Consider the following 25,064-nt stretch of genomic DNA (forward strand, 5'->3'; position numbering starts at 1 on the left):
ATGGCACAGCCTCTCGGGGGAGAGCGTTGAGGACAAGTCTGGTCTCGTTAACTGTACGAATGCCGCTGGAGAAGAATCCCCTGTGCCCGGCTGCAGCCCCATGGGCAGCGATGCTGCCTCCTGCCCCCTTCTCCTCCAGCAGCCTCCAGTCCTCCAGGCACGGGGCTGCCTGGCTTTCTCTCCCCTATGTCAGCCAGGCACTACCTAGCCCTGGCCAGACTCTTATCATCCTTCCCATGGATGGTGGCTGCAGCGTGAAATGTATCTAGGAATCCCACAGCGGATGGGGTTGTTGCTGCGGCTCCTCTCTCCCTGTGCTGTTAACTAGCATAACGCCAGTGTGGGAAGGCACGATGGCATCCTACTTGTAAAGGAGCTTGTGTCAGCTGTGTGCCTCTCACGGAACCCAAGACTTGGCCTAGCAGACGCTTAGACACTTCTTCTTCCCAAAACCCTCTTTACCGAAGGCTGTAGCGGGTCCTCGGCTCTCTAGAGGTGCGTCCCCCTTCCATGCCCCCGCCTGCCCCGGGAAGGGGCCTCTCTTGCCCCTGCCACCCCTGGTACAAGCTGTGCCGTCCCCTCCCCAGCTGAGCACGTGCCAGCCGCTGCCTGCTGGGCTGCAGTGCAGGAGCGCACGTCTCCTGCCCCTGTTTGAATCGCAAGGAGATGTGCGCTTCATTTTCTGTACGGGTTGGTCGGGTGTCCGTTGCGCAAGGATCAGCCAAGCCCTGTGAAGAGCGGGATGGGGGCTCTTCCATAAAAGCTGCCAAAAATTTATATGCAGCCGCAGGTAGTTTTTAGGGGTGGTTGTGATGCAGATTGTGAAACACTTTAATAGAGGCAGGGAGGAAGCATCGAGCAATTACCCTGTCCTCACAGCGGTGAGATCTGCATCCCAGGCTCAAAGCGGGGAAGTCAGAGCAGGGGCTCCAGCTAGCTGGAGCAGGGAAGGGAGCAAAGGGCAGCCTTCCCCAGGGACCCTGCCCGGCACAGCAGGGAGGCTGGAGGGTGCCCGACTGGGGGAAGGTGATGGGTGTCCCTAGTGAGTGGCATTACAGTGACAAGGTACGGGGGGGGGGTGCGGTCCAGCTGCCCGGGGGGGGGGGGCCGGCACAGTGTGCCACCGCTCCCCTGCCTTGGGGGCTCGTCAGGCAGGGAGCTGGGGAAGGGGCCTCCAAGCACTGCCTGCTCAGAGGTACAGCTGCCTCTTAGCAGCTCTCCTTCCCTGGGGTTGCATCTGCCTGGGGCCACTGCAGCTGCAGAGGCGGTGGCTGTTGTCATTTGAGGCGGGGAGGGGAGCAAACACTCAGAGTCCCATAAAGTGGCACTAAACCTCAGCTAGGAGCTGGTTCCTGCTGCACAGCTGGCAGCATCCCCGGGATGCCTCCAGCTTCCCAGGCTTGCTCGCTGCCCTCTTGCCCCTCGTCCCCCCTGCGCGGTGAGTGGTTGCTGGGCGCCCCCCCGCCAGCACGTGCTCCCCTCGCCCGCCGTCCTCCCCCGTGGCGCGGCTTTGTGCTCCAGCCACTCAGCGGGGCTTCGCCTCTCCCGTCCCCGTCCCCGTCCCCGGGCCCGCGGGGGCTCCTGCAGCTGCGTTCGCCTGCAGCCGACTGCGGGCCGTGCAGAGAGCCGGGAGCCCTCCTTCCCCCCCCCCCGGGCAGAGAACGGCTTGGAGAGGGGCAGCAGAGCAGCTCCTGCAGCATGCAGGGGAGCTGGCTGTGCCTTTCGCGCCTCCCTGCGCCCCCCGCTGCTGCCAGCTCCGGGGATGCAGCGCAGCCGGGGGGAGAAGGGCTGGAGCCGAAGCTGTGCTGGCTTTGCCCTCTGACGGGGTGTCACGGGGTGCAGAGGCGCTGCTGGGTTTGGTAGCTGGGAAGCTCCCGAGAAGGTGGTGGTGGGGAGGGGGCTATGGGCGCTGCATGCTCCCCTGATGGCCGGCACCCGCCTGCTCCGGGCATGGGGCTGAGCTGCCCCGTCCCGCCTGCAGCGCCCTCCCTGCCCGATGATGCTCGAGGTGCCCAGGGACGCGGGTTCAGGCACCGTGGCCTCCCCTCCTGCCAGGCGGGCCAGGAGGCGCATGGCGACAGGGTGCCCGGGCGGGCGCCGCCTGACTCAGCCGCCCGGCGTGTCGGGTCACGCTCCGCGGCCCGTGCAAGCCCTGAACGAGCGCGTGCCGCAGTCTCCCCGTTGCCTCGACTTTCATTGGCAGCTCCCTCCCTGCGGGCGTCTCAGGGAGAACCACTCCCTCCGCTCCCCCGGCCCTCCCGGTGCGCTGCAGCGGGTTCCCCACGTCTCCTTCTTGCACAAAATTGCCCCGAGCCCGGTGGTGCCTGGGTGCCCCGGGCTGGGGCCGGGTGCTCAGCGCCCCGGGGCTGCCCGCATGCCCTGTTGCCCAAGAGCCGGGGCCTGGCTGGGAGCTCTTTAATCCGAGCCGCACCAAAGTGCCCTCGAGGCTGGAAATCTGGCTTTTGCTGCAGAGAGGCAGGAGCTTCCCTGCTGAGTCCCAGTCGCGCGCGCTGAGCCAGCGCTAGGGCAAGCAGAGACTGGGGGCTGTGAACGCGGGGAGAGGCAGCGCTGGCCCCTGCAGAGCTTTGCTGCACCCGGTCCGCGCGTTTCCAGCCCCCGCGGTCCCCACTGCGGGGGGGTGGCCCGCAGCCCCGCGCTGCCGACGAGCCGGATTCCTGCAGGATGAGCCAGGCCGCGTGGGTGGCCGTCGCTGCCGGCACTTGGGGACCCGGCTCTGCAGAGCCGCCGGGGGCTGTGCAGGGCCCCCGTGCCCCTCTGCACTGCCTCGCGCCTGCTCCTGGGGGCTGCTGGAGGTGGCTCGCTGGCGCGGCCGCAGCCCTGGCGGCCGGGAGCATCCTCCCTGGCTCCTGCCGCCCGCAGCGCCCCGGGCACGTGGCTGGACGCCAGCGGGAGGTTTTCCTTCCCCGTGCCATGGGGCAGGGAGAGCAGATGCAGCAGAGGAGCTGCGCCAGGAACCGGGGCTGGAGGAGGGCAGCAGTGCCCCGGCCCCTCGACAGCCATCGCGGTGGCCTGCGGAGCTGCCATTGCAGCCTCCCTCCCCGGAAAGCAGCCCCGGGGGCTCCGGCGCTCCCCGAGCCGGCTGGCGGTGGCCGCGGGAGGGCGGGCGGTTCAGGAAGCCGGCGGTGGCTGGTGCTGGAGACATTCCTGGAGCGTGTCCCAACCAGCCCCTGCGGCGGGCGAGGTTCCTGCTCCGGCCTGGCCAGCTCCTCCTCCCCGCGTTTCCCCGGCTCGCTAACCGCAGCACCGGCCCCCCTACTCCCCTCCGGGGACCCCCGAGCCCCCCCAAACCACCCGCCGAGGGCAGAGCCCCATGTTCGTTCAGCCCAGCGTGCCGGGATTTGGCTGGCATTAGCTAAGAACTAACCAGCTCGTGACTGCACGGAGGCTGCTGTCCCTTCTGTTCGGGGCGCGGCGAGTCCCCTGCCAGCCCGGGAGCTCCCCCAGGCCCGGCCCAGCCATGCCCCCTCCCTCGCCCCACATCTTCTGCACACAGCGACCGCTTGCCTTCGTCTCCCTTCTTCAGGGGGTCCGTGCAAGGCTCAGGCCACGCATCGGTGCTGCGGTGGGCACGGTGCTGGGGAGCAGCGGCGGGGCTGAGCCAAAGCGCTTCCCTCGGGGGCAGACCTGGGCAGGAGCGGGGGAATCCCAGGCCCGACGGCTCGGGGATTGCACAGCCGGGACCTGGACACCAGCCCGCGAGACTTGGGATGGGGCCACCGGCTTCTGGGGACATTCCCGGAGCGGATGGTGGGGGGAGCACGCCCCAGGCTTCGGCCGCTGGTCGCAGGGAGGAAGGACGGAGGGAGCTGGGGGAGGACGGAGGCGGTGGGGCTGCAGCGTGGGGTTGGTGGGGCGCAGAGCCACCCTCCCGCGGGGCCCGGGCAGGGCGGGGGGGCCAGGCCCGCTGTGCTGACGCAGGTCCCGCCAGCCGGGCCGGCGTGCGTGACTCACTCGCACCTGGTGCGCTCCCGTGCTGAGGCAGCGCCGTCCCCGCGCCCGGGGCCGCCGATTCCTGCCCTGCGCTGGTATGCGGGGGCACCCCGTGCCTCGTAGGCGGCCGGCGAACGCCGTGAGGCCTCCCGCGGCCGCCGGTGATGCTCCCGTCGCGGGTGCCTGGTATCGCCGCCCGCCCCGCTCTGGTTCCCGCAGGGTGCCTGGGCACCCGCGCGAGGAGGAGGAGGAGGAGGATGCCAGTGAAGGGAGACCCCGAGCCGCCCGCGTCCCCACCGCTCTGCCAGCACCGGGCCCCGGGCCAGCTGCCGAGCCCTTGGCAGCCCTCTGTGCTCCCTGTTTAACGAAGCCCCTTGTCTAATTGGGACAGGCCGCCCTGCCTTCATTAAGCGAGCCGGGGCGGGAGGAGGGCTCGGGGATGGTCCTGACCCGGGGACGCGGCATCTAGGGCCAGACCCACAAAGCTGGGCTGGGCAGGGGGGAAACCCATGGCCACGGTGAACTTTGGAGCTGGCAGGCCAGGTTTGGGGGCCAGGGCTGGGGCCTAACGAAGGGAGGGCTAACGAAGAGGAGGGGATGCACTGCTCGCTGCGCCTTTAAGAAGAGCAGGGGCCCAGCCACTCCTCCCCTGCTCGGGAACAGTGTGTGCCTGGGAAAGTTGCCTGCGGCCAGCCCTGGAGCATCTTTGCTCGGCGGCAGGTGGCCCTGCCCTGAGCCCCCGGCCCCGAGGTGGCCCCGGGCCCCGGGAGCCGCTGGCTCGCTCCCCTTGCAGCCCGCGGGAAGATGCACCCGGAGCTGCCCGCTGCCCTGCCGGGAGTCGCAGGGGGGCCCCCGGGCCGGCAGCCCCGCGCAGCCCCACGAGGTTGCAGGTATGCAGGGCCACCGGGCGCCTGCGGGTGCAGGGTGCTGGGATGGGGCAAGCGCTGGGGGCCTTTTGGTCGGCTCCTTTTGGGAGCGGGCAGCAGCGGGGCCCTGTGTGGTGCCTCGGAGCGAGAGGCCTCCAGGAGGCAGGGAGGCACCGTGGGCAGAGCAGCAGCGGGACCCCACGCGTGCATGCGCCACGGCCAGGTTGGGAGGTGCCCCGGTCCCCTATGGCTGGAGCCCAGTCCCCTCCGTCCAGCCTCCTTGTGACTGCAGCCACGGCACAGGCAGCTTTCCCACGTGTTTCTCCATCTTTGGGGCAGGCCGCGGTCACTGGGCCTTTCCCAGCACCACCAGGACGCGCGATGTCCTGAGCGGGGTTGCAGGGACCCTACAGTGGGCTTGGGGGGACCCCGGCAGCGCTGGGCAGCTGCAGCACTGCTGGGAGCAGCCCGCTCTCCGGGGCCCGGGGCTGGCAGTTGGTGGTGGGCTGGTGGCACGGGACGGTGGGGCCGGGATCCCCCCGGCAGCTCAGGTCGGCTCTGCCCGGGGCTGGCAGCACCCGGTGTTGCCCCAGGAACACTTGCAGGTGGGTTTGATGGATGCCCGTGGCCGGCTCCTGATGCCGGGGCCGTTCGCCGTGGTCCTGGCGACGTCCAGGACAGAGCGGTTGGAGGGAAACCTTGGGACGAGCCAGGGCCTTCCCAGCTCGGCGCCAAGGTTTCTGTCGCGAGCCCCGTGGAAAGCCTTGCCCACGGGCCCGATCCCCCCGGGGCATCGTGGGGGCCGGCACGCTGCGCCGGGCTGCCCGTGGCGTGGGGCCCCCAGCCCGGGCCCGCGGTGGCTCTGCTGCTCCTGGCGCTGGGGCCGGGGCCGCAGGGCAGAGCCCCCCCCAGCGCCGGGGCTGAGTGGGGGGCGCGGGGCGCGGTGTGGGGCTGGCCGGGCCCCACATGGGCTGCTGCGGTGCGCGGGGCGGGGGCTGCGCGCACGGGGCAGCGCCGGACGTTGCGGGGGGGCGGGGGGGGCAGGACAGCAAGACCATCCTGCCTGCCCAGGTCCGCGCGTGCCCCCGCCCTCCCCCTCGGCACCCCCGGGGGGGGGAGCCCTGGGGGGCGGCCGCGGAGGGGCAGGGCGGGAGCCGCGGCGCTCCCCCCCCGGCGGCGGCACCGCGCTCCGGGCCGCCCCGCTTAAAGGGGGCGGGAGCGGCGGGGGCCGCTGCGCGCCGGCACCGCCTGCGCCCGGCTCTGCTCCGCGCAGCTCTGCGCGGCTCCGCTCGGCCCGGCCCGTGCGCCCCCCGCGCCCCCCGCGCCCCGCCGGAGCAGGCAGGTGGGTCCGAGCCCCCCCGGGGCTCCCGGGCAGCGCGGCCCCCCCGGGCTCGGGCAGCCCCGGGGGCGCTGTCGCGGGTGGGGGCACCGGGCTACGCGGGGCTGCGGCGCTGCGGGTTGCGTGGGGACCGGGACCGGCACGGGGCGCTGCGGGTTGCGTGGGGAGCGGGACGGTGCTGGGGCGCTGCGTGGGGCCGGGGCCGGGGCCGGTGCTGGGGCACGGGTTGTGCTGGGATGGGGACAAGAACGGAGCTGGGGCGCTGCAGGCTGCGTTGGGATGGGGCTGTCGGGCTGTGGGTTGTGTTGGGATGGGGACGAGGATGGGGCTGGGGTGCTGTGGGTTGCGTTGGTGCTGGGGTCGGGCTGGGAAAGAGAGGAGGAGGCAGAGGAGGAAGGGCGAGAGCGCAGCAGGGTTGCTGCAGGGATTTCCCACGCTGGCCCGCTGGGGGAGTGGGGTCAGCCGCTGGCTGTGTGGCTCAGGCACCTTTAGATCCTGGGTTTCCCTTCGGCGCTGGGGGAGCTGCCTGCTTCTGCTGTCCCGGTTTCGCTTTGGTTGCGTTCTGCTGGGCTGAGACCACACATGCTCATCACGCTTGTGCTAGACTGGCCCTGGTGCCCAAGGTGCGTTGAGGAGCTGGCACTGGGGACCGGGTGTTCGCGGCAGCTCGCTCCTGCCCTGGCTCCCCGCCACCGCGCCGCCTCCACGGGGATGTATTTGCCTTGGGGGCCAGGCCCTGCGTGGGGGGCCCACGCGTGCTGCCCGTCCCAGGGCAGCACCCAGCCCCCCGGGGGCAGGAGCTGGGGTGAGCGCAGGCTGGGTGGCCGGTGCGGGGGGCAGGAGGAGGGGAGCGGGGCCGGGCCGGGATGCGAGGGGGATGCCTGGGCCGCGCGACGCTGGGCCCGGCGGCCCCGCCACAGCGAGCGGGGCTGCGGGCCAGGCCCGGCCGGGCTGCACGGGGAGGAGCAGGGAGCCGGCTGGAGCGGGGCCAGGCAGCAGCACGCACGGCGTGCGCGTGCCACCCTGCCCTCCTCGCACTGCCGGGGGGCTGCTGCCCTTCCGGGGGGCTCGGCAGCAGGAGATGGGGCAGGAGCAGGGCTCGTCTCGCAATGCGGGGCGGCATTGCCCGTGTGTCTCCCCGCTGTCCCGCAGGCGCCCATGATGAGCGGCCGGCTCCTGCTCCTCGCCGTGCTCCACACGCTCCTGGGGCCCCCAGCTGCCACTGCGCAGAAGAGGAGCCAAGGTGGGTGCCCAGCAGGGCCGCATGCCGCCGGGACCCATGGAGGGGATGTGGGGAGCCTCAGGTGCCCCATTTGCTGTCCCCCGGCGCGTCGTCGTCCCCGCTGTGGGCTCAGGCACTGCAGAGCCCCGGCTGCAGGTGTCACGAGTTTGCACTCTGCTGTTCTCTCCGAAATCCCCTGGCCCCGCAGAGGTGTGCGTCGACGTGTACGCGGCTGACATCGCTTTCCTGGTGGACGGCTCGTCCAGCATCGGCAGGAACAACTTCCGCATCGTGCGCATCTTCATGGAGGAGCTGGTGCGGCCCTTCGGGCACGCGGTGGGCGAGCAGGCAGTGCGCTTCGCCGCCGCGCAGTACAGCGACGAGCCACGGTCAGCCCTGCACGGGTGTCGGGGCTGGGGGGCTGTGGGGGGCCGCCAGCGCTGACGCGGGCCGCCCCGTGCGCAGGGTGGAGTTTACCTTCTCCCAGCACGCCAGTGGCGCTGGCGTCCGCAGGGCCATCCAGCAGCTCAGCTACAAGGGCGGCAACACGCGCACCGGCGCCGGCCTCCGCTACATCGCCGACACCTTCTTCGGGCCGGCGCAGCAGCAGCGCCCCGGGGTGCCCAAGGTAGGTGCATTTGAGGGGGGAGTTGGGGGGGCACCGTGCCTCCTCTCACGGCACCCGCCCGTCCCCGCAGATCTGCATCCTCATCACCGACGGCAAGTCGCAGGACGACGCCGAGCAGCCGGCGGCGCGGCTCAAGAGCCAGGGCGTCAAGATCTTCGCCGTGGGTGAGTGCCACCGCAGCAGGCCGGGCACCGGGGCGGGGAGACCCACAGCCCTGCCGTCACCCACCGCTGGTCCCTGGCAGGCATCAAGAACGCCGACCGCGGGGAGCTGCTGCGCGTGGCCTCGGCGCCCACCGACGCCTTCTTCTTCTACGTCAACGACTTCAAGATCCTCAGCTCCCTGGTGCCGCTGATGACGCGCCGCGTGTGCACCGTCACCGGAGGAACCCTGCGCCCGGCCGGTAAGGGCGCCGCCGCGCAGCCTCCCCCCCCACCGCCCCACGCCATCCAGGTGTCCCCCCACAGCCCCACTCGTCCCCCGCAGGCGAGCCGTGGCACGCCGGCCCCACTGACCTGGAGTTCGTGGAGCGCGGCACCAACCTGCTGCGCATCCGCTGGACGGCGGCCAGCGGCCCTGTCGCCGGCTACACGGTGCAGCACGTGCCGCTCACGGGCCTGGGGCAGCAGTTGGTGGCCGAGCGGCAGGAGGTGAGCGCCGCCCCCGGGGCATCCGCCCATCCGTCCCCCCCGCCCGCTCCAGCGTGGGGCGTTCGCGGGGTGACGCTGCCCCTGCCCAGGTGAGCCTGGGCCCCCGGGAGACGAGCGCCGTGCTGCGGGGGCTGCGGGCCGGCACCGAGTACCTGGTCACCGTCATCGCCCAGTACGCCAACAGCGTCGGCGAGTCCGTGTCAGGCCGGGCGCGCACCCGTAAGTAGCGCCGCGCTCCCTGCCCGCGGGCTGCACCGCTGCCGGGCCACCCGGCACGGGAGGCAGCCAGCGCCACCCCAACACTCCTGCCCTGCCTCCTAGAGAGCGGCGCCGGCGTGCGGGACTTGCGCGTGGTGGAGACGGGACCGACCTTCCTCCGGCTGGCCTGGCAGCCCGGCCCCGAGCCGCCCCAGGGCTACGTGCTCAGCTACCTGGCGCAAGGTGAGGGCTGAGCCGCCCCGGCGGGGGACGGATGCAGCCCGGCTGCTGGGTGGGCCGGGAGAGCGCCGGGCGCGGGTCTGCATGTGCGTGCATGCACAGGGGCTGCCGCAGGGACGCGCAGGCGGAGATGGCGTTGCACGCGCGTGCGTGCACCCATGTGTTTGCAGCAGCGGGGATGTGCATGCTCTCGGGCAGGCTGTGCGCGCGCCACGCTGGGGGGCTCGGTGTTGGGGGGGCGTGTGGCACGCTTGTGCGTGGCCCTGCCCGAGGGCTCCGCATGCATGCGCCTGCGTGCCCCCCGGCTGGGACCCCCTTCCCCGTTGCGCCCTGGGCCGGCGCTGGGGCTGCGGCCGCACCTGGCGGGCGCTCCCTGGCCCGGGGCGCCGCGGTGCCCGTACCCTGGCGGCCGTCCCGGCCTCTCCCCAGCTCAACCCCCCCGCTGGCACCGCCTGGCATTCCCGTGGCCACCCCTTCACTGCCGAGCGCGGCGTGGCAGCATGTGCCCCCTGCCCGCTCCGACCCCTCCGTGGCCCTCCAGGAGCGGCCCAGGCAGAGGAGAAGAGCCTGGGCGCCAGCGCGCTGTCGGCCACCCTCGGCGACCTGCGCCCCGACACAGAGTACGTGGTGGTGCTGCGCCCCCGCGACGCCCGGCAGCCCGCGATCCCGGCCACCCTCACTGCCCGGACACGTAAGCACCATGCACGGGGGGCAGGAGCCACTCTCCCGGCTCCGGGGGCAGTGCAGGGACACCCCTCCGCGCCCAGGACCCCTTTCCGTGTAGGGGCAGCCATGCAGCCCTGACGCCAGGGTGCTGGGCGCCACCGCAGGGTGGTGCTTGCAGCCCCTAAAGGGGCTCTGGCGCGCACAGATGGGGCTGGGGCATGCGCTCAGTTTGCAGCTTTCTGGGTGTGTTTCTGCAAGCACCTCCTCCGAACGGCGTGAGGATAGTGCCAAGGAATGTAGATGGTTTTTGGCTTTTTTTTTTTTTAATCAGATACTCGGCTGTTGAGGAAGACAGTGCGGTTTCCGCAATGGAAGAGTGTTTCTGGGGTGGTTATAAACATTGCTGGGAAGCGCGTGCTGGGAAGGAGCAGGAATGAGGCCCCGGGGAAACACCTTTGAAAGCCCGAAATGCTGGCAAACCAATTTCTGCAGCTTCGCCAACCAGCCTTAACCTGTGCTTAGTATCTAGGGTATCGAAGGGAAGGTGCTACGGTTGCAGCAGAGCACCTCCGCTCGGAGCTGGGGTGCTTCCAAGGAAACGCTTTGGTGGGGTTTGGTGGCCTCTGCTCGCCGTCTGGCTCCCGTGGGTGGTGGGGGCACGTGGCGCTTCTCGGCTCCCCGGCTCGGGTGTTTTTCTGAGCAAAGGGGCTTCGTGGCCTGGCTGGGCGGGCGGAGGGGCTGCGCCCGCAGGTGCCGGCCGCAGCGCCACGGCTGCGTCTCGCCCGCAGAGCGCCTGGAGGGCGTGCAGCGCCTGGCCGCGCACAACGTCTCCGCGCACGGCATGCTGCTGGTCTGGGCGCCCGTTGCCGGCGCCACCGGCTACCGCCTCTCCTGGGCCGGCCCTGCAGGTAGGTCCTGTCCCGGCCACCCCAGTGTGCCGCCGGCCTGGGACGCGCCACTGAGGGGCTGCCGCGTGGGCTCCCGCAGGCCAGGAGGCGCGTGAGGTTGAGCTGGATGCCAGCCGGACATCGCACTCGCTGGGGGGGCTGCAGCCCGGCACCGATTACCTGGTGACAGTGGCCCCGCTCTACGGGCGGCTGGAGGGGCCTGCGGCCTCGGTGAGGCGCAGGACAGGTAGGTCTGGGGGCCGGGCGAGGGGCTTCGCCGGGGGCCGCGGCGTGGGGCTGCCCTGCCCACGGTCTGCCTGGTCCCTTTGGCAGAGGCGGGCGCGGAGCAGACGCTGAGGACCAACATCCTGGGCCCCACGTCCATCCAGGTGCTCTGGACGGCCATCCGCGAGGCCCGCGGCTACCGCCTGGAGTGGAAGAGAGCCGCAGGTGGGCTCTGGGTGGGCTGTGGGGTGGCCCCGTCCCAGGAGAGTGGCCGGGAGCTGGACAGGGCTTCATGATGGTTGTCCTCCGCAGGACCCGAGCCGCCCAGGACCGTGTCCCTGCCCAGCAGCGTCAGCAGCTACCAGCTGACGGGGCTGCAGCCGGGCACCGAGTACCGCATCACCCTCTACACGCTGTATGACGGCGGCGAGGTGGCCACCCCCGTCACCACCTTCCAGACGGGTGAGCGACCGCCCTGCGTGCCGCCGCGGGCCCTGCACCACGGCCTGTGGGGCTCACGGCGGCCCCCGCACAGGCACGGAGCCGCCGCCGGGCACCGTCTCTGACCTGCGGCTCGTCGAGGAGGGCGGCCAGAGGGTCCGGCTGGGCTGGAGCGGCGTCACGGGTGCCACCGAGTACAAAGTGACGGTGCGCAACACGCAGGGTGAGTGCGCGGGCGCGGGGCTGGGGCTGGGCAGTAGGGAGCCCCCGGCACTGAGCCCCCGGCGCGCGGCCTTGCTCCCCGCAGACGGCACGGAGAGGACCCGGCGGGTGCCTGGCACCCAGACCCTGCTGGAGCTGGGCGACCTGCGGGAAGGCGTCGCCTACCTGGTGCGCGTCTCGGCCCTGGCCGGCGGCCGGGAGGGCAGCGCTGCCACCCTCAGCGTCCGCCTCGGTGAGTCGGCCACAGCGTTGGCCCCGCGGGGGCGGCTCATCCCCCCCGGGACTGCGCGGTGACGCCCCGTTGCTGCAGGGCCGCCGGCGGTGGGCAGCGTTTCAGGGCTGCGGGTGACAGAGGCCGGCGCTGGGCAGCTGCGGGTCACCTGGAGCGGGGTGCCGGGTGCCGGGGGCTACCGGCTGACGTGGCGCGCCGGCGACGGTGAGTGTGGCGGGGCGGTGGGGCGCCGCGATGGGGCCGCCCGAGCCCTTCCCGACGCTCTTTGTCTCTCCTAGGCCCGGAGCAATCCCGCCTGCTGCCTGCCGACCCCACCGCCTTCACCATCGAGGGGCTGCGCCCCGGCACCCTCTACATGGTCGGCGTCGCCGCTGTGGCTGATGGCCGGGAGGGCAGCGCCGTCACTGCCACGGCCCGCACAGGTGAGACCTCCCCCCTGCCCGGGCAGCGGTGGTGGGTGCCGGCGGCCCCAGTGACGCCCGCCCCTCGGTGCCCCACAGCGCCTGAGCAGGTGGGGACCGTGTCGCGGCTGGAGGTGCTGTCGTCCGGGAGCGACGTGGCCCGTGTCGCCTGGGTCGGCGTGCCGGGAGCCACTGCCTACCGCGTGGTGTGGAGCCGGCGTGATGGTAGGGTGCTGGGGCTGAGGGGGACCGGGGGGGGTGGTGGCGGCAGCGGTGGGCTCACGCTGTGCTTGTGGCAGGGGGCTCCGAGAGCAGCCGGCTGGTCCCCGGCGACACCGCCTCCTTCGACATCCCCGGCCTGCAGGGAGGCGCCTCCTACACCGTGAAGGTCACCGCACTCGTCGGCAACCGCGAGGGCAAGCCCGTCTCTGTCGTCGTCACCACGCGTGGGTGTCGCGGCGCGGCCGCCGGGCGTCCCCCGTCCCATCCCCCCACCCCAGGGTGGCATCGCCCGCCCCTAACGCCCGGCCCTGTCCCCGCAGCGGAGGCAGCCCCGGTGCCCCCCGTCAGCGACTTCCAGGTGACGGAGGCCTCGGAGAGCCGCCTGCGCCTGTCCTGGGCGCCGGTGGCCGGCAGCTCCGGGTACCGCCTGGCCTGGCGCCCGGCCGAGGGTGAGTGTGGCCGCCCAGCGCCGCGCACCCCCGCTGCGCCCCTCGCCGCCCCCTCACCCCGCTGTCCCCGGCAGGCGGGCTGCAGCGCAGCCAGCAGCTCCCGGCCGCTGCGCGCTCCTACGACCTGCTGGGGCTGGAGCCGGGCCGGCGCTACCACGTCAGCATCACCCGCCTGGCGGGCGGCCGCGAGAGCGAGCCCGTCACCATCACCGCTGTCACTGGTAAGGGGCCGCCGGGGGGTCTGAGCGGTCCCCGTGGGGCCGGGGCCATGGGGGGGAAGAGCGGGACGGGGCAGCCCCGCACGACGCCCTTCCCCTGCTGCTCCGCAGCTGCCGCGGGCCGTGTTGCCGGCCTGCGGGTGACAGAGGCGCGGAGAGACTCGGTGACACTCTCCTGGACGCCCGTCCCCGGCGCCTCCGGATACGTCCTCTCCTGGAGGCTCCCCGGAGGTAAGCGCGGGCGCCGCGGCCCCCCCGGCCGAGCAGGCGCGGGTTCGGCGGGGACCCCCGCACCCTGCCGCTGACCCTCCCCTCGGTGGCAGACGGCGGCGAGGTGCGACGGACGCTGCCCGGCGCCGCCAGCTCCCAGCAGGTGCCAGGGCTGCGCCTGGGCCAGCGCTACACCTTCACCATCCGCCCGCTTTTCGGGAGCGTGCCAGGCACCGAGACCTCCGTCAGCGAGCGCACAGGTAGCGCGGGGCCCCGGGGGCCACTGGGGGGGGCAGCAAGCCCAGCACGGAGGGGCTGCCTCACCCCCTCCACCGGCTCAGTTTGCAGCGACGGCCGCGGCGACATCGTCTTCCTGGTGCACGGCACGCGGGACAGCGCCTACCGCGCCGACGCTGTCCGCGCCCTGCTCTCCAACACCGTGTCCGCCCTGGGCCGCCTGGGCCCTGACGGCACCCAGGTAAGTGCCCACCGCGCCGCGCCGCGGGGGTGAGGGAGCGGGTGGGCGGCGATGCCCACTGGCCTCCCGTGCCGTCGCAGGTGGGCCTGGCCGTGTACAGCTACCGCAGCCTGCCCTGGATCCTGCTGAACCGCTCCAGCGACCTGGGCACCGTGCTGGAGCAGATCCGCGCCCTGCGCTACGAGGAGCCCAGTGGCAACGCCATCGGTGAGCGCCCGCGGGCGCAGCCGGGCTGGGTGCCCCCTCACCCCTCCCTCTTTATTTATCTTTTATTATTATTTATTTATCAGGGGCGGCCATCAGCTTCGCCGGGAGGTACCTGCTGAGCCCTGGCGCGGGGCGCCGGCCCGGCGTGCCGGGGGTGCTGGTGGTACTGGCAGATGGCCCCTCCGGGGACGACGCCATTGCCGCGGCCAGGGATGTCAAGGCGGCGGGTGAGGAGGGCGCGCGGGGCAGGGCCGCAGGGGCTCGGGTGCCCCGTGCGCTGGGTGCTGAGGGTGCTCTCGGCGCAGGGGTCCGGGTGCTGGCCGTGGGCATGGATGGGGCGGACCGGGAGCAGCTGCGCCGCATCGTCACCGGCGAGGACCCGCGCTACGTCTTCCAGGCCAGCAACGCCCTGGCAGAGCTGGAGGGAGAGCTCACCGACGACCTCTGCACCATCATTTCCACGGGCAGGGTAAGGGCCGGGGTGCTATGGGGCTGGGCGAGGGGTGCAGCCCCATAGCCGGGGGTTTGCTCACACGGCCTGCCCTTGTCCCTGCAGCCGGAGCCCTGCACCGTGCAATGCCCCAGGGTGAGTAGTGCCGGCACCAAGCTGTGGGGCTGGTTGGAGGGGGTGGCGTGGGGGGGGACATGGGTGCTGGTGCCAGGGCCGGCGGAGGTCCCGGTGCCCCCGGAGGCAGCCTCCTAACCGATTGCTCCCTCCCTTTGCAGGGCGAGAAGGGGGACCCCGGCCAGGTGGTGAGTATTTTGGTGTCCCCCCCACCCTAGCTGGGCTCTGGGGGACCTTTGTCCCCCCCCAGCCCCACTGCTGCCAACCCAGGGTGGTTGCTAACTGCTGGCTCTGTCTCTGTAGGGACCACAAGGACGTGTGGGGCCACCAGGTCCCCCTGGAGAGCCGGTAATGTCCTGCGTGGGGGGACATGGGGGAAGGTGGGGAGATGAGCGCCGTGGGTCAGCTGCCTGCCAGGGAGCAGCATCCCCTGGGGCCCTGTGTCCCCCTGATGAGTGGGGGGCCGGGGCAGGGGCCCGTCCAGCCCTCAGCCTGCCCTTGCTGCTGGGGTAGAGGGGGATGTCCCTGGGTCACCGCCTGCCACCAAGCCCGTCCTCCCCTCTGTCCACCCCAGGGCCGCCACGGGCTGCCGGGCCCTCCAGGACCTGCAGGGCCGCCGGGTGCCCCAGGACGGATCATTGAGCGGCCAAGCAAGGGGGACAGGGTGAGTGCCTGCGACCCACGGTCACCCGGGGGCCCTTTGGCACGGGGATCTGCCCCTCCATCCTGCGTGTCTCCCAGCCCAGGATGGGGGGGTTACCTGGGGGAGCCCCACGTCTGACGCTGGGGGCTCCACCGTGACGCTCCTCTCTCCCCAGGGATTTCCAGGAGCCGACGGGGTGCCGGGAAGCCCCGGGCGCCCCGGGAACCCTGGACCCCCCGGCCAGCCGGTGAGTGTGGGCATCCCCCCGGGTTTGCTGGCCGTGCTCGCTGCACAGCCCCGGTCCAGCCCCACGTAGCCCCTGTTGAGGGGCTCTTTCCTTCGCCCAGCCTCCCCTGCCTGCTCCCTCAGCCGATGTCTGCCCACCCCTTCCCTGCACCAGGGGCTCTTGGTAGCCAGCAGGATCATGGCTGCCCCCAAACCACGGCTCCCAGGCCCAGTATGCTGGGCAGGCTGGGTTCATCCCCCGTGCTGGGCTGGAGCCCCTAGTCCTGTCTCGTCCCGCCCGTCCTGGCTCCCCCAGGCTGGCGCGGACATGCACTCACACGTGCAGGACATGCGCTCACCGCTTGGGCTGTGTTTTGCAGGGCAATCAGGGCATCCCGGGCCCCCGAGGGGATCCTGTAAGTATGGCCCCCATCTCTCCCCGCCCCCACTCCCTCCTCATCACCCACTTGCTCACTGTCACCTTTCGTTTCGCAGGGGCCGCGGGGGCCGACGGGGCTTTCTGGCCCAAAGGGGGAGAAGGGCGAGCCGGTAGGTGATGGGCCAGGGGCTGCCAGTGGGCGCTCCTCGGCCTCTTGTGCCTCCTGGCACTCAGCATCCGCCCTGTGGTCTCCCCGGGGCCTCCCCACCTCCTGGCTTGGCCCGTGGCCTCGCGGTAGCATGGGGGCCACTGCCCTGCCCTGGGGACCCAGCGGGGCACGTGGGGATGCTGACTTTTCCTCTTGTCCAGGGAGAGCCCAGGGTGCTCGTGGATGGAGAGCCAGGACGGAAAGGGGAGCCAGGCACACCGGTAGGTATGGGGTTGGCGATGCTGGGGTGGGTGCCGGACTCTGCACCAGTGTCCCCCGGCCCCTGCTGCGTCCTGAGCTAACGGAGCATCTCTCGTCCCCCAGGGCAGCCCCGGCCTCCCCGGCAGCCCTGGCCCCCGGGGACCGTTTGGAGATCCAGGCCCTCCCGGGCCAGTTGGGCCCATGGGGCCCCCCGGCCCCCCAGGAGAGTTCGTGAAGGTACGTCCCCCCGGCGCTGCACGGATGGACACACAGACAGCAGCTCAGCACCTGCTCCCCGTGCCGTGCTGCTGGTCCTGTGCAGCTCCCTCTTCACCGTGCCCACAGCTCGCGGCTGTCCCTTGCACGTGCCACCCGCTGACTGTGCCCACGCACATGTAGACACGCGTGGAACTGTTCCCAGCACTGGGCAATGTGCAGCTGCCCTGATGACGCTGACGATGGGCTCGGTCCTGCGTGACCCCCCTGTTACAGCAGGGGATAAAGGGGCACAGGGAGAGCCCAGACCTGCCCTTACCCAGGATTTTCACTCTTGCAGGGGGAGAAGGGTGAACGTGGAGAGAGGGTAAGTGGCTCTGTGTTGCCCTAGCTCCTCTGCCCTCCTGGGGGGTATAGATACGGTGAGGCACCCTGCAACACAGATGTCCTGTGGATGCCCAAGGACACTGCAGCCTCCCCAGGGTGCTGGAACGGGCTGAGCCGTGGTGTTATCCTGCTGGCGGGCAGCTCGCAGCACCCTCGTGGAGGGCCGGGCGGGGTGGTGGAGCTGACCCCTGTCTCTATAGGGCCCCCCTGGACTGGTGGATGGGGCAGCGCCGCAAGGGGAGCCCGGCACCCCGGTGAGTCTGGCCCTGGAGCCAGCGGGGAGGGGACGGGGGGAGCGGGACTGCGGACAGCCGTGCGTCCCGGGGGGGCTGAGCTGTGCCCCTCACCAAGCCCCTCTCTTGCAGGGCCTGCCTGGAGACCCGGGGCCCCGGGGCCCTGCCGGCCCCCCTGGACCGAAGGGAGACAAGGTAAGAGGGTGGTGGGGATGGTTTGGGCACTGGCCTCGTCCCCCTGTCCCACACCGGGCTCAGTCCTGTCCCCCCGGGGGATTGGTGCCTTGTGCTGGGTTTGGCCCTGCCCAATGGGGCCACATGTCCCCCGCATTGCGAGCACAGCTTTTGGCTTTCTGTCTCCCCAGGGTGATGGCGAGAAAGGTTTCCCAGGGCCGCCCGGCCGCCCCGGGGACCCGGGGGATCGGGTGAGTTACCTGAGACGAGGTGAGGCTGGCTGGGACTGGGCCACTCGGCAAGGGGACCGTGGGATCGCTCCCGTTCCAGCCAGCCTGGCTGTTTGCCTGCTTGGCCAGACACCAAAATGCACCAATGGCAGGGCGGTGACAGAAGTGACATCTTCTTTGCCCTCCTTTCTAGGGCCCTCGGGGACCGCCGGGGGAGCAGGGGAGGAAGGTGAGTACCAGGAGCAGCCGAAGCGATGCTCTGATCCATGGGGCAGGTGCCGTGGGGCCTCCTGTCTTCCCTCTGCCGCTGCGGCACGGCTGGGCGGCGCAGCCTGGTCCTGCCGCCGCTCTGAGGAGAGGAAAGGGGTCTGGGCGCCATGCCGGGACCCACGGCGGCTGGCTGCACCCTCCTCCACGGCGCTTGGGTCCTGCCGGCCTTTGACCTGTCCTTCCTCCCACCAGGGAGACCGCGGGGCGCCGGGGGAGCTGGGAGAGACGGGCGCGAAGGTGAGGCATCGCCGGAGGGGGACCGTGCCCTCGGGCAGCGTCTGCGGGTCCCCGCAGGCCTGGCGGGGGCCGGGGAACCAGGGTGGGAGCCGAAACGCTCCTCTGCTTTGCTCCGCAGGGAGACCGCGGCGTGCCAGGCCCCGAGGGCGAGAAGGTAGGTGACCAGGGTGGGGGGCACCTGCCCTCCCTCACCATGTCCAGGCCCAGCTGTCCCTGGCGTGGGGTGAGGCGATGCCTCTGATGCCTTCCTTTCCTCTTCCAGGGCGAAGCGGGGTCCCCGGGGCGCCCAGGGCTCTCGGGCAGAGAGGTGAGTCTGGCCGTCGGCGATGCCAGCTCCAGCGTCCTGGGACATGACGGCACCTCAGAGAGGGGCCAGTGCCCGGGGGCCGCGGTGTCCTCGGTGAGGGTCCCCCGTGTGGGGCCGGGCACCACCGGCTCTCTGAGGGTGTCTCTTCTGTGTGACAGGGAGCCCCAGGACCAGCCGGCCCGCGAGGGGAGAAGGTGAGGAAGAAGAGGGGGGTCTGGCCGGGCTGCTGGGGGCTGCCGGGGAAGGGGCTGGCGCTGACACCCGTCTCTCCCGCAGGGCGATCCGGGAGTGCCCGGTGAACCCGGCAAGCCGGTAAGTGACACCTGCCTGGGGGGGTCCACCTGCACCCCCCAACCCCTGCGTGATGGGGCAGAGCTGGGGGGTTGGCAACTCCCTGGGTGCCATGGGGGACATGTGCCCTGGGCAGGGAGCTGCGCGCAGCACTGTGTCCCCTCTGCTTCCCCCCCAGGCCCCCAGCGCAGCTGGCGTCAAAGGAGAGAAGGTAACTGCAGCCGTGCCGTGCCCACTGGGTGCTGCCCCTTGCCGGCACCTCCGTGGGCCCGGGGGAGCTGCCAGGCACTGCACCCCCAGGACGGGGCACTGCACAGGGCAGCTCCTGGGCAGGCTGGGACGCAGTGGTCAGCACTGCCCAACCGTCCCCTGTCCCCTGCAGCATGGGGAAGGAGGGGAGCGCCGGCGGGGGGGTTGGGGAGCTGACGGGGCTGTTTCATCTGCTGCAGGGCGACAGAGGCTTTTCGGGACCAGAGGGGCCCCCTGGCCTCAAGGGTGATGCGGGAGATAAAGGAGCCCCCGTGAGTATTGCCTGGGTCTGGCCCGGGGGTGCAGCCTGCCCCGGGCTGGGCTGGCCGCAGGGCCCCTCCTGCCATGCCAACCTGCTTCTCCTTGTGCCTAGGGCGCCCCTGGCCTGAGCATCCCGGGCCCAGCCGGCCCCAAAGGCGAGCAGGGCGACCGGGTGAGTCTGGGGCGAGGGCGTGGGGCCGGGGCGCTGGCTGGCACCCCCACACCCGTTCCTGGCATCAGGGCTGCCCTGGTCCCAGATAACCCGTGTCCTCCCTCTCCTACCCCCAGGGTATCGTCGGCCTCACTGGTAGGAGCGGCCCAAAGGTAACAGCATTGCAGGAGGCGTTGCTCCTCCGTCCGTCTGTCCATCCCGCGAGGGGCTGTCCCCTCCGGCCCGTGCTGCGTGCAGGGTGCTGCTCCGGGGAGAGGACGGGGCTGTGCTGAGCCTCTTCTCCCCTTGCCAGCCACCGTGCGGGGGTATCCGTCCTTGTGCCAGCACTGGTGCCCCCATGGCTGCCCTGCTGCTGCTCTGACTCGCTCCCCACTTCCCCTCCTGCCTAGGGCGACCCGGGGGAGCCCGGTGAGAAGGGCGAGCCGGGGCGAGCAGGTTCGCCAGGGCAGATCGGCCTGCGCGGGAAGGAGGTAGCGTGGGGCAAGGGGGCGGGCAGTGGGCCCTGGGGTGCTGCTGGTTCTCCATGGAGGGGCCGCAGGGCACTGCTGCTGCAGCGTCCCCCAGGAGGGTGGGTGTCCCTGCGGGGGCATGCGGGTGCTCAGCGAGGAGCGGCATATGGGGAGCAGAGGGGACACTGGTGACTTGGGCTTTTTCTTTCCCCCACTACCCTGGATGGTGCTTGCTGATCTGTGCCACAGGGAGAGCGTGGAGAGAAGGGGGATGAAGGCACCCCGGTAAGCGAGGACTGCCCCTGAGCACTGCCTCCCCCTGCCTGCTTCGTCCCCTCCGATTCCTCTGGCCACGCTCACCTCCTCTCTCCCTCAGGGTGAAGCAGGCTTGCCTGGCAAACCTGGAGACAGGGGCCCCCGGGTAAGTGCTGGGGCTGGGGGGACATAGGAGGGTTGGGTGAGATGCCCAGTGGCCTCGGGGCTAGCTCGCACTAATGCACATGCTCCCTCTGCCCCATGGCCCAGGGCCTCCCTGGATACCGTGGCCCTCCTGGGGAGAAGGGCGACACAGGGGACCCAGGTCTGGAAGGCAGAAATGTGAGTACCACCTCTCGTGAGCCTCTGGTACATGCTGCCCCATGGGCATCACCATCCCATGGGCACCTACTGTCGCATGTGTATCACCATCCCATGGGCACCCACCGTCCCATGGACATCACCATCCCATGAGCACCCACTGTCCCATGCCTGTCACCACCCTATGGGCACCAAGTGTCCCAAGGGCACACAGTGTCCCATTGGCATCACCATCTTTTGGGCACCCACCGTTTCGTGGGCATCACCACTTTATGGGCATCACCATCTCAAGGGCATCACTGTCCCATAGGCATCACCATCCTATGGGCAGCCACCCTTCTTTGGGCATCACTACCCCGTAGGCATCACCATCCTGTGGAGATCACCGTCCCGTGGGCATCACTGCCCCATCAGCACCCACCACCCCGTGGGCATCACCACTCTGTAGGCCCCCACCATCCCAAGGGCGTCACCACTCCATGGACACCCACCACCCCTGGGTCCCCCATCTCCTCCAGCTCTCACCCCATCCCTTCTCTCCTCCAGGGCAGCCCCGGAGCACAAGGCAATAAGGGTGACCGCGGGGAGCCGGTGAGTCATGCTTGGCCGGGATGGACATGGGGCCACCTGCTTGTTCCCTCATTACTTAGGAGCTGGCCTTGTCCTCCCTGGGGTTGCACCCAGGTCCTGCTAACCCTCTTCTCTCTCCTCTTCTCACAGGGGCTTCCTGGACCCCCAGGACGAACTGTAAGCTCTGCCCCAATTCCCCCTTCCCCGCTGGTGGGCTGGTGCCCAGCCCCATGGGGTCTTACTGCCCCTCTCTGCCTCGCAGGTCGACGGGGGGCTCGGAGGAGTGGGAGAGAAGGGCGAGAAGGTAACGGGCAGCCCCAGGAGGGACGAGCAGGTCCCCTGTGACTGTGTTGGCAGGGTGGCCCACTGTGGTCCCCTGGCCAGGCTCTGGCTGCCCATGTGGGTCCTGCTGGGGTCTTGGTGTGCAAACCACCCGAAATCGCTCCTAGCCACACGGAGCTGATACGCAGCCCAGCTTTGCAGAGGGTTAGAGCGCTAGAGAGGAGGCTCTTGTTGCAAGACATTGGAGTCTTGAGGCTGTTTTGGCCACGGCCTGTGCTCTGTGGGGTGCTGGAGGGTGTCGCGGTCCCGGGCTGCGACTGGTGCCCAACTGCCCCTTGCTCGGCTGTGCTGCTTCTCCTCTTCGTCACCTTCACATGGCTCTCCTGGCTCTCTGGGTTGCATTTTTTCAACAATCAGTAGCTTCAGGAAGCTGTGCTGAGTCCAGGGATGTCTTTTTTTCAGCCCATGCCCTTAGTTGCAGGCTTTTGCTGTTATCCCACACTTAACCTGCACGCTGTAACAGGAGAGCTGCTTGGCGGGAGGCTCGCTTGGTGCGAGGCTTGTGGCCGGGTGCTCGCAAGGGCGACCCTGTTTCACCGGCCGCCGGGCAACACCCTCTAAGTGCGCTGCCTTCCCTGGCAGGGGGACCCCGGGGACCCCGGCGAGGACGGTGCGAAGGGTGCCAGGGGCGAAGCCGGCTCCCCCGGCCTGCCCGGAGAGAGGGTAGGTCTCCACGTGCCGGTGCGGGAGGTGACGAGGTGGGCGATGCTCCACGGCAGAGCCAGCGGCGTGCGGGAAGGGTGCCTGGGCAAGTTGCTCCCGGCTCCCTTCGTCTTCCCTGCGCGCTGGTGCTGAGCATGGCTCTCTCTTGCAGGGCATCGAGGGCCCCCGAGGCCCCCCCGGCACGCGGGTGAGTCCCCCCTTCCCTGCGGGGGGCAGAGCGGGGGGTCCGTGTCCCGCTTGGCCCCCGCTCGGGGGCAGCACGCTTGCTCACTTCCCTTCCCACCCCGCAGGGTGACCCCGGGGACCGAGGCCAGCCGGGAGAGAAGGTAAAGGGGGCTGGGGGCTGCCCCATGGCGCCCCGTCCCTCCCCACGTGCCGCAGCCCTAACACCCCTCTCCTGCAGGGTGATCGTGGCCCGCCGGGGCTGGATGGCCGCAACGGGCTGGAAGGGAAACCCGGGCCGCCGGGCCCCGCCGGGCAGAGGGTGAGCTGGGGATGGGGTCCCGCGGCCCCGGGGGCATCTGCACCTCCCATGTGCTGCCCGGGGACCTGCCGCCCTCTGTGTTGGCCAGCAAGGTCATCTCTGCCCTTATGTCCTCCTTCTCTGCAGGGTGATGCCGGGAAGCAGGGGGACCCCGGCCGGGACGTGAGTATCCCCAGGGAGTGCGGGTTGGGGTTGCGCTGCTGCTGGCGCTTGTGGCATGGGGGATGCTGCCAGTTCTGGCCAAGCATCCCGTCTCCGGCCCCCGTGCTCCTTGGTCTGGGATGGGATGCTGGGAGCATACCTCATCCCAGGCGGAGAGTGCCACCATCCCTGGGTCCCTTCTCCTGGGGCGCTGTCCCCAAGTGTGCCGTGGGAGGCAGGTGCCCTGCCGCTGGGTGCCCAAGTGGGGCCCTGCCTCCCCCCGTCTCCTCTCCCTGCAGGGACTGCCCGGGCTGCGGGGGGAGCAGGGCCTGCCTGGCCCCATCGGCCCCCCAGGACCGCCTGGCCTCCCCGTAAGTATCCGCTGCTCTGGACACTAAGGCCACATCCTGCCCCGTCTCCCCTCTGTCCATCCCCAGCCAGCTCCTCCTGCCTGGCTCGCCTCATGCTGCTGCCCCAGGGACCCCGGCTGTCCATGCTGGGGGGCACTGGGGGGCCAGGTGCTGGCTGCCCTCTCACTGCCTCTTTCCTCCCAGGGCAAAGCTGGCGACGACGGCAAACCCGGCCTCAACGGCAAGAACGTGAGTAGGGGCCGCGGGGCTGGGGACTGGCGACCCCAGATCTGCCGCTGAATCCTCAGCCCCGGGCACGGGAGTCGCGTGGCGAAGGGCTCGCTCTGCTCGGAGCCTGCAGCACCGGCCCTGTCCTGTGCAGGCCCCATAGCGGGGCATCGGAACTGGCCCAGGGCTGCCGGGAGCCAGGCACCGACTCTTCTCCTGCCTTTCCAGGGGGAAGACGGGACGCCGGGAGAAGATGGGAGGAAGGTAAGGAGCAGAGCTCCGGCTGGTCTGGCTGTGCCTGGGGGCACCTCCAGGCCCGAGGTCTCACTTGAGGCATCTCCTCACCTTGGAGCACCTGCCAGGGGCACGCTGGTGGGGAAAGCATCCTTTTAACGCTTCTTTCTTCTCCTGATCAGGGAGAAAAAGGTGATGCTGGAGCCCCCGGCAGAGATGTGAGTACCTTGGTAGAGAGGAGCTGTGGTCCCCCACAGGCCCTGCCTCACCTTCAGCACCAGCAGCCCTGGCCCCCCCGCCACGGCTCGGCTGCCCCCAAACTTGGAGGAAGGCAGCGTTGGGCTGGAGGGCACCAGCCTCAGCCCCTGCTCGGCAGATGGGACATGGTGTTGTGGGAGCCTCAGCTCATCTCCTGTGGCTTCCCTGGTCCTCAGCCACCTGCTATGGCCTTGGAGAGGGGTTCTCAGATCGCGGGGGGCAGGAGGGGAGCCCCCACCCTGCCTCGCTGACCCTGCTGCTCCCAGGACTGCGTGGTTCCTGCATCGTGGGCAGGGGGAGCTGGTGGGGCATGTGCCCCTGGCTGGGACAGCACTGGCCACCCGGGGTGACACTTCTATCTCCTGGCAGGGCCGCAGCGGTGCCAAGGGCGAGCAAGGGGACAGCGGCTTGCCAGGCCCTCCCGGCGCCCCCGGCCTCCCCGGTGTCCCGGGGCAGCTTGGCCCCCCAGGCCAGGTGCGTAGTCCTGGAGCCCCCAGTGCTGCACAGTGCTGGACCCAGGAGTCCGGGCTCCCGCTGGCAAGCAGGGCCATGAGCCCGCTAAGGAGCAGGGCACGTCCCTGGGGGAGAGAGGCAAGGAGAGCCCTGCCCCACGGCTCCCTTTGGGCGCTGCCCCGTGTGTGCGGGTGCTGGGTGCCATCACGTCCCCTCTGCATCTTCCAGGGTTCGCCAGGCCTTCCCGGCATTGCTGGACCAAAGGTAGGTGACTTCTCCAGCCCACCCCACCGCTGAGCCCTCCAAGGTGAAGACTCGGGGGTCCCCGTGCTGGAGAGGGCGAGCGCTTGGGCCATCCCGGGGGGCTCCCTCTCCCCGAACAGGCCCTCGCTGGGCCGGCTCCTTGCCAGAGTCGGTGCTGGGCAGCCCGGCCCTGCTGCCCCCTGACGCCTGTGCTGCTGTGCTGTGTTTCAGGGGGATCCAGGGGAGCCCGGATCCAGAGGGGAGCCGGTGAGTACCCCGCGCGGAGCATGGCAAGCTGAGGGCACCCCAGGGTGGTGGGAATCGCTGCCCCTGCCCAGGCAGCTCCCGAAAGCGAGGGCAGGGCCTCTGCGCTCCCCAGTGCCAGAGCTGTGGTTCAGGGCTGCTCCACCATGCCCTGCCCAGCTGCATCACCCACAGGCCTCCCGGGGACAGGACTGAAGGGCAGGCTCCAAAGAGCCCTGCCCTATGCTTCTCACTGTAGCGTTGACTCTGAAACCTACTGAGGGCAACATCAGTGCCATTGTAGGTCTTCTCATTCCCTCTTGCTCTGCAAACCTAGGGGCGACCTGGTATCCCCGGAGCACGCGGTGAGCCTGGGACAGGAGTGGTAAGTTCCCCACTGGCCTGTCCGACCCCCAAATAAAGCTCCTACCGCTGGGGGGTCGGTGAGGCTGGGACATTATCCCTGGGGAAGTGTAGCCTCTAGGACCCTGATGGGGCGAGCAGGCTGGCACCGCCTTCATTTCTAATGTCCCTGTATTGCAGAACATTGAACGTGGCCTGGAAGCCCTTGGCATCAAGGTACGTAGCCAGCAGCCCTGGGCCCCCGCTCGTGGGCCGGGGGCTGTTCCT

At 70.6% G+C, this 25,064-nt stretch overlaps 1 protein-coding gene across 3 annotated transcripts in view; it reads left to right on the forward strand.

Annotated features, from left to right (window-relative positions):
* Positions 1-4,571: 4,571 nt before the first annotated feature.
* COL7A1 (collagen type VII alpha 1 chain) overlaps positions 4,572-25,064 on the forward strand; it is a 33,231-nt gene continuing 12,738 nt past the window's right edge. Inside the window, exons 1-72 of one of the 3 annotated variants that reach the window (XM_026096283.2) lie at positions 4,572-4,841; positions 7,309-7,399; positions 7,587-7,767; positions 7,844-8,006; positions 8,077-8,170; positions 8,251-8,409; positions 8,493-8,656; positions 8,746-8,875; positions 8,978-9,097; positions 9,636-9,785; positions 10,549-10,668; positions 10,748-10,894; positions 10,981-11,097; positions 11,185-11,334; positions 11,408-11,536; positions 11,621-11,767; positions 11,846-11,971; positions 12,046-12,189; positions 12,268-12,393; positions 12,468-12,614; positions 12,711-12,839; positions 12,914-13,060; positions 13,169-13,288; positions 13,381-13,527; positions 13,609-13,745; positions 13,826-13,952; positions 14,036-14,179; positions 14,258-14,421; positions 14,509-14,538; positions 14,679-14,705; positions 14,821-14,865; positions 15,092-15,181; positions 15,336-15,407; positions 15,766-15,801; positions 15,881-15,934; positions 16,134-16,193; positions 16,297-16,410; positions 16,730-16,756; positions 16,977-17,030; positions 17,142-17,204; positions 17,375-17,434; positions 17,607-17,642; positions 17,876-17,920; positions 18,039-18,074; positions 18,183-18,227; positions 18,386-18,421; positions 18,504-18,539; positions 18,697-18,729; positions 18,968-19,039; positions 19,141-19,200; positions 19,317-19,352; positions 19,590-19,670; positions 19,899-19,934; positions 20,026-20,070; positions 20,175-20,246; positions 20,772-20,816; positions 20,946-20,972; positions 21,058-21,099; positions 21,720-21,800; positions 21,952-21,987; positions 22,091-22,126; positions 22,204-22,284; positions 22,411-22,446; positions 22,725-22,796; positions 22,980-23,024; positions 23,232-23,267; positions 23,420-23,455; positions 23,865-23,969; positions 24,177-24,212; positions 24,423-24,458; positions 24,772-24,819; positions 24,978-25,013. In XM_026096283.2, coding sequence (XP_025952068.2) covers positions 7,315-7,399; positions 7,587-7,767; positions 7,844-8,006; positions 8,077-8,170; positions 8,251-8,409; positions 8,493-8,656; positions 8,746-8,875; positions 8,978-9,097; positions 9,636-9,785; positions 10,549-10,668; positions 10,748-10,894; positions 10,981-11,097; positions 11,185-11,334; positions 11,408-11,536; positions 11,621-11,767; positions 11,846-11,971; positions 12,046-12,189; positions 12,268-12,393; positions 12,468-12,614; positions 12,711-12,839; positions 12,914-13,060; positions 13,169-13,288; positions 13,381-13,527; positions 13,609-13,745; positions 13,826-13,952; positions 14,036-14,179; positions 14,258-14,421; positions 14,509-14,538; positions 14,679-14,705; positions 14,821-14,865; positions 15,092-15,181; positions 15,336-15,407; positions 15,766-15,801; positions 15,881-15,934; positions 16,134-16,193; positions 16,297-16,410; positions 16,730-16,756; positions 16,977-17,030; positions 17,142-17,204; positions 17,375-17,434; positions 17,607-17,642; positions 17,876-17,920; positions 18,039-18,074; positions 18,183-18,227; positions 18,386-18,421; positions 18,504-18,539; positions 18,697-18,729; positions 18,968-19,039; positions 19,141-19,200; positions 19,317-19,352; positions 19,590-19,670; positions 19,899-19,934; positions 20,026-20,070; positions 20,175-20,246; positions 20,772-20,816; positions 20,946-20,972; positions 21,058-21,099; positions 21,720-21,800; positions 21,952-21,987; positions 22,091-22,126; positions 22,204-22,284; positions 22,411-22,446; positions 22,725-22,796; positions 22,980-23,024; positions 23,232-23,267; positions 23,420-23,455; positions 23,865-23,969; positions 24,177-24,212; positions 24,423-24,458; positions 24,772-24,819; positions 24,978-25,013 — 5,949 coding nt within the window. In that variant the 5' untranslated portion in view covers positions 4,572-4,841; positions 7,309-7,314. Of the gene's footprint in view, positions 4,842-6,001; positions 6,160-7,308; positions 7,400-7,586; positions 7,768-7,843; positions 8,007-8,076; positions 8,171-8,250; positions 8,410-8,492; positions 8,657-8,745; positions 8,876-8,977; positions 9,098-9,635; positions 9,786-10,548; positions 10,669-10,747; positions 10,895-10,980; positions 11,098-11,184; positions 11,335-11,407; positions 11,537-11,620; positions 11,768-11,845; positions 11,972-12,045; positions 12,190-12,267; positions 12,394-12,467; positions 12,615-12,710; positions 12,840-12,913; positions 13,061-13,168; positions 13,289-13,380; positions 13,528-13,608; positions 13,746-13,825; positions 13,953-14,035; positions 14,180-14,257; positions 14,422-14,508; positions 14,539-14,678; positions 14,706-14,820; positions 14,866-15,091; positions 15,182-15,335; positions 15,408-15,765; positions 15,802-15,880; positions 15,935-16,133; positions 16,194-16,296; positions 16,411-16,729; positions 16,757-16,976; positions 17,031-17,141; positions 17,205-17,374; positions 17,435-17,606; positions 17,643-17,875; positions 17,921-18,038; positions 18,075-18,182; positions 18,228-18,385; positions 18,422-18,503; positions 18,540-18,696; positions 18,730-18,967; positions 19,040-19,140; positions 19,201-19,316; positions 19,353-19,589; positions 19,671-19,898; positions 19,935-20,025; positions 20,071-20,174; positions 20,247-20,771; positions 20,817-20,945; positions 20,973-21,057; positions 21,100-21,719; positions 21,801-21,951; positions 21,988-22,090; positions 22,127-22,203; positions 22,285-22,410; positions 22,447-22,724; positions 22,797-22,979; positions 23,025-23,231; positions 23,268-23,419; positions 23,456-23,864; positions 23,970-24,176; positions 24,213-24,422; positions 24,459-24,771; positions 24,820-24,977; positions 25,014-25,064 lie in introns of those variants that run through there. The other 2 variants (XM_064518970.1, XM_064518971.1) reach the window with 2 other exon arrangements.

The sequence above is a fragment of the Dromaius novaehollandiae genome, chromosome 12 (genome assembly GCF_036370855.1).
Source record: "Dromaius novaehollandiae isolate bDroNov1 chromosome 12, bDroNov1.hap1, whole genome shotgun sequence".
Lineage (NCBI taxonomy): Eukaryota > Metazoa > Chordata > Aves > Casuariiformes > Dromaiidae > Dromaius > Dromaius novaehollandiae.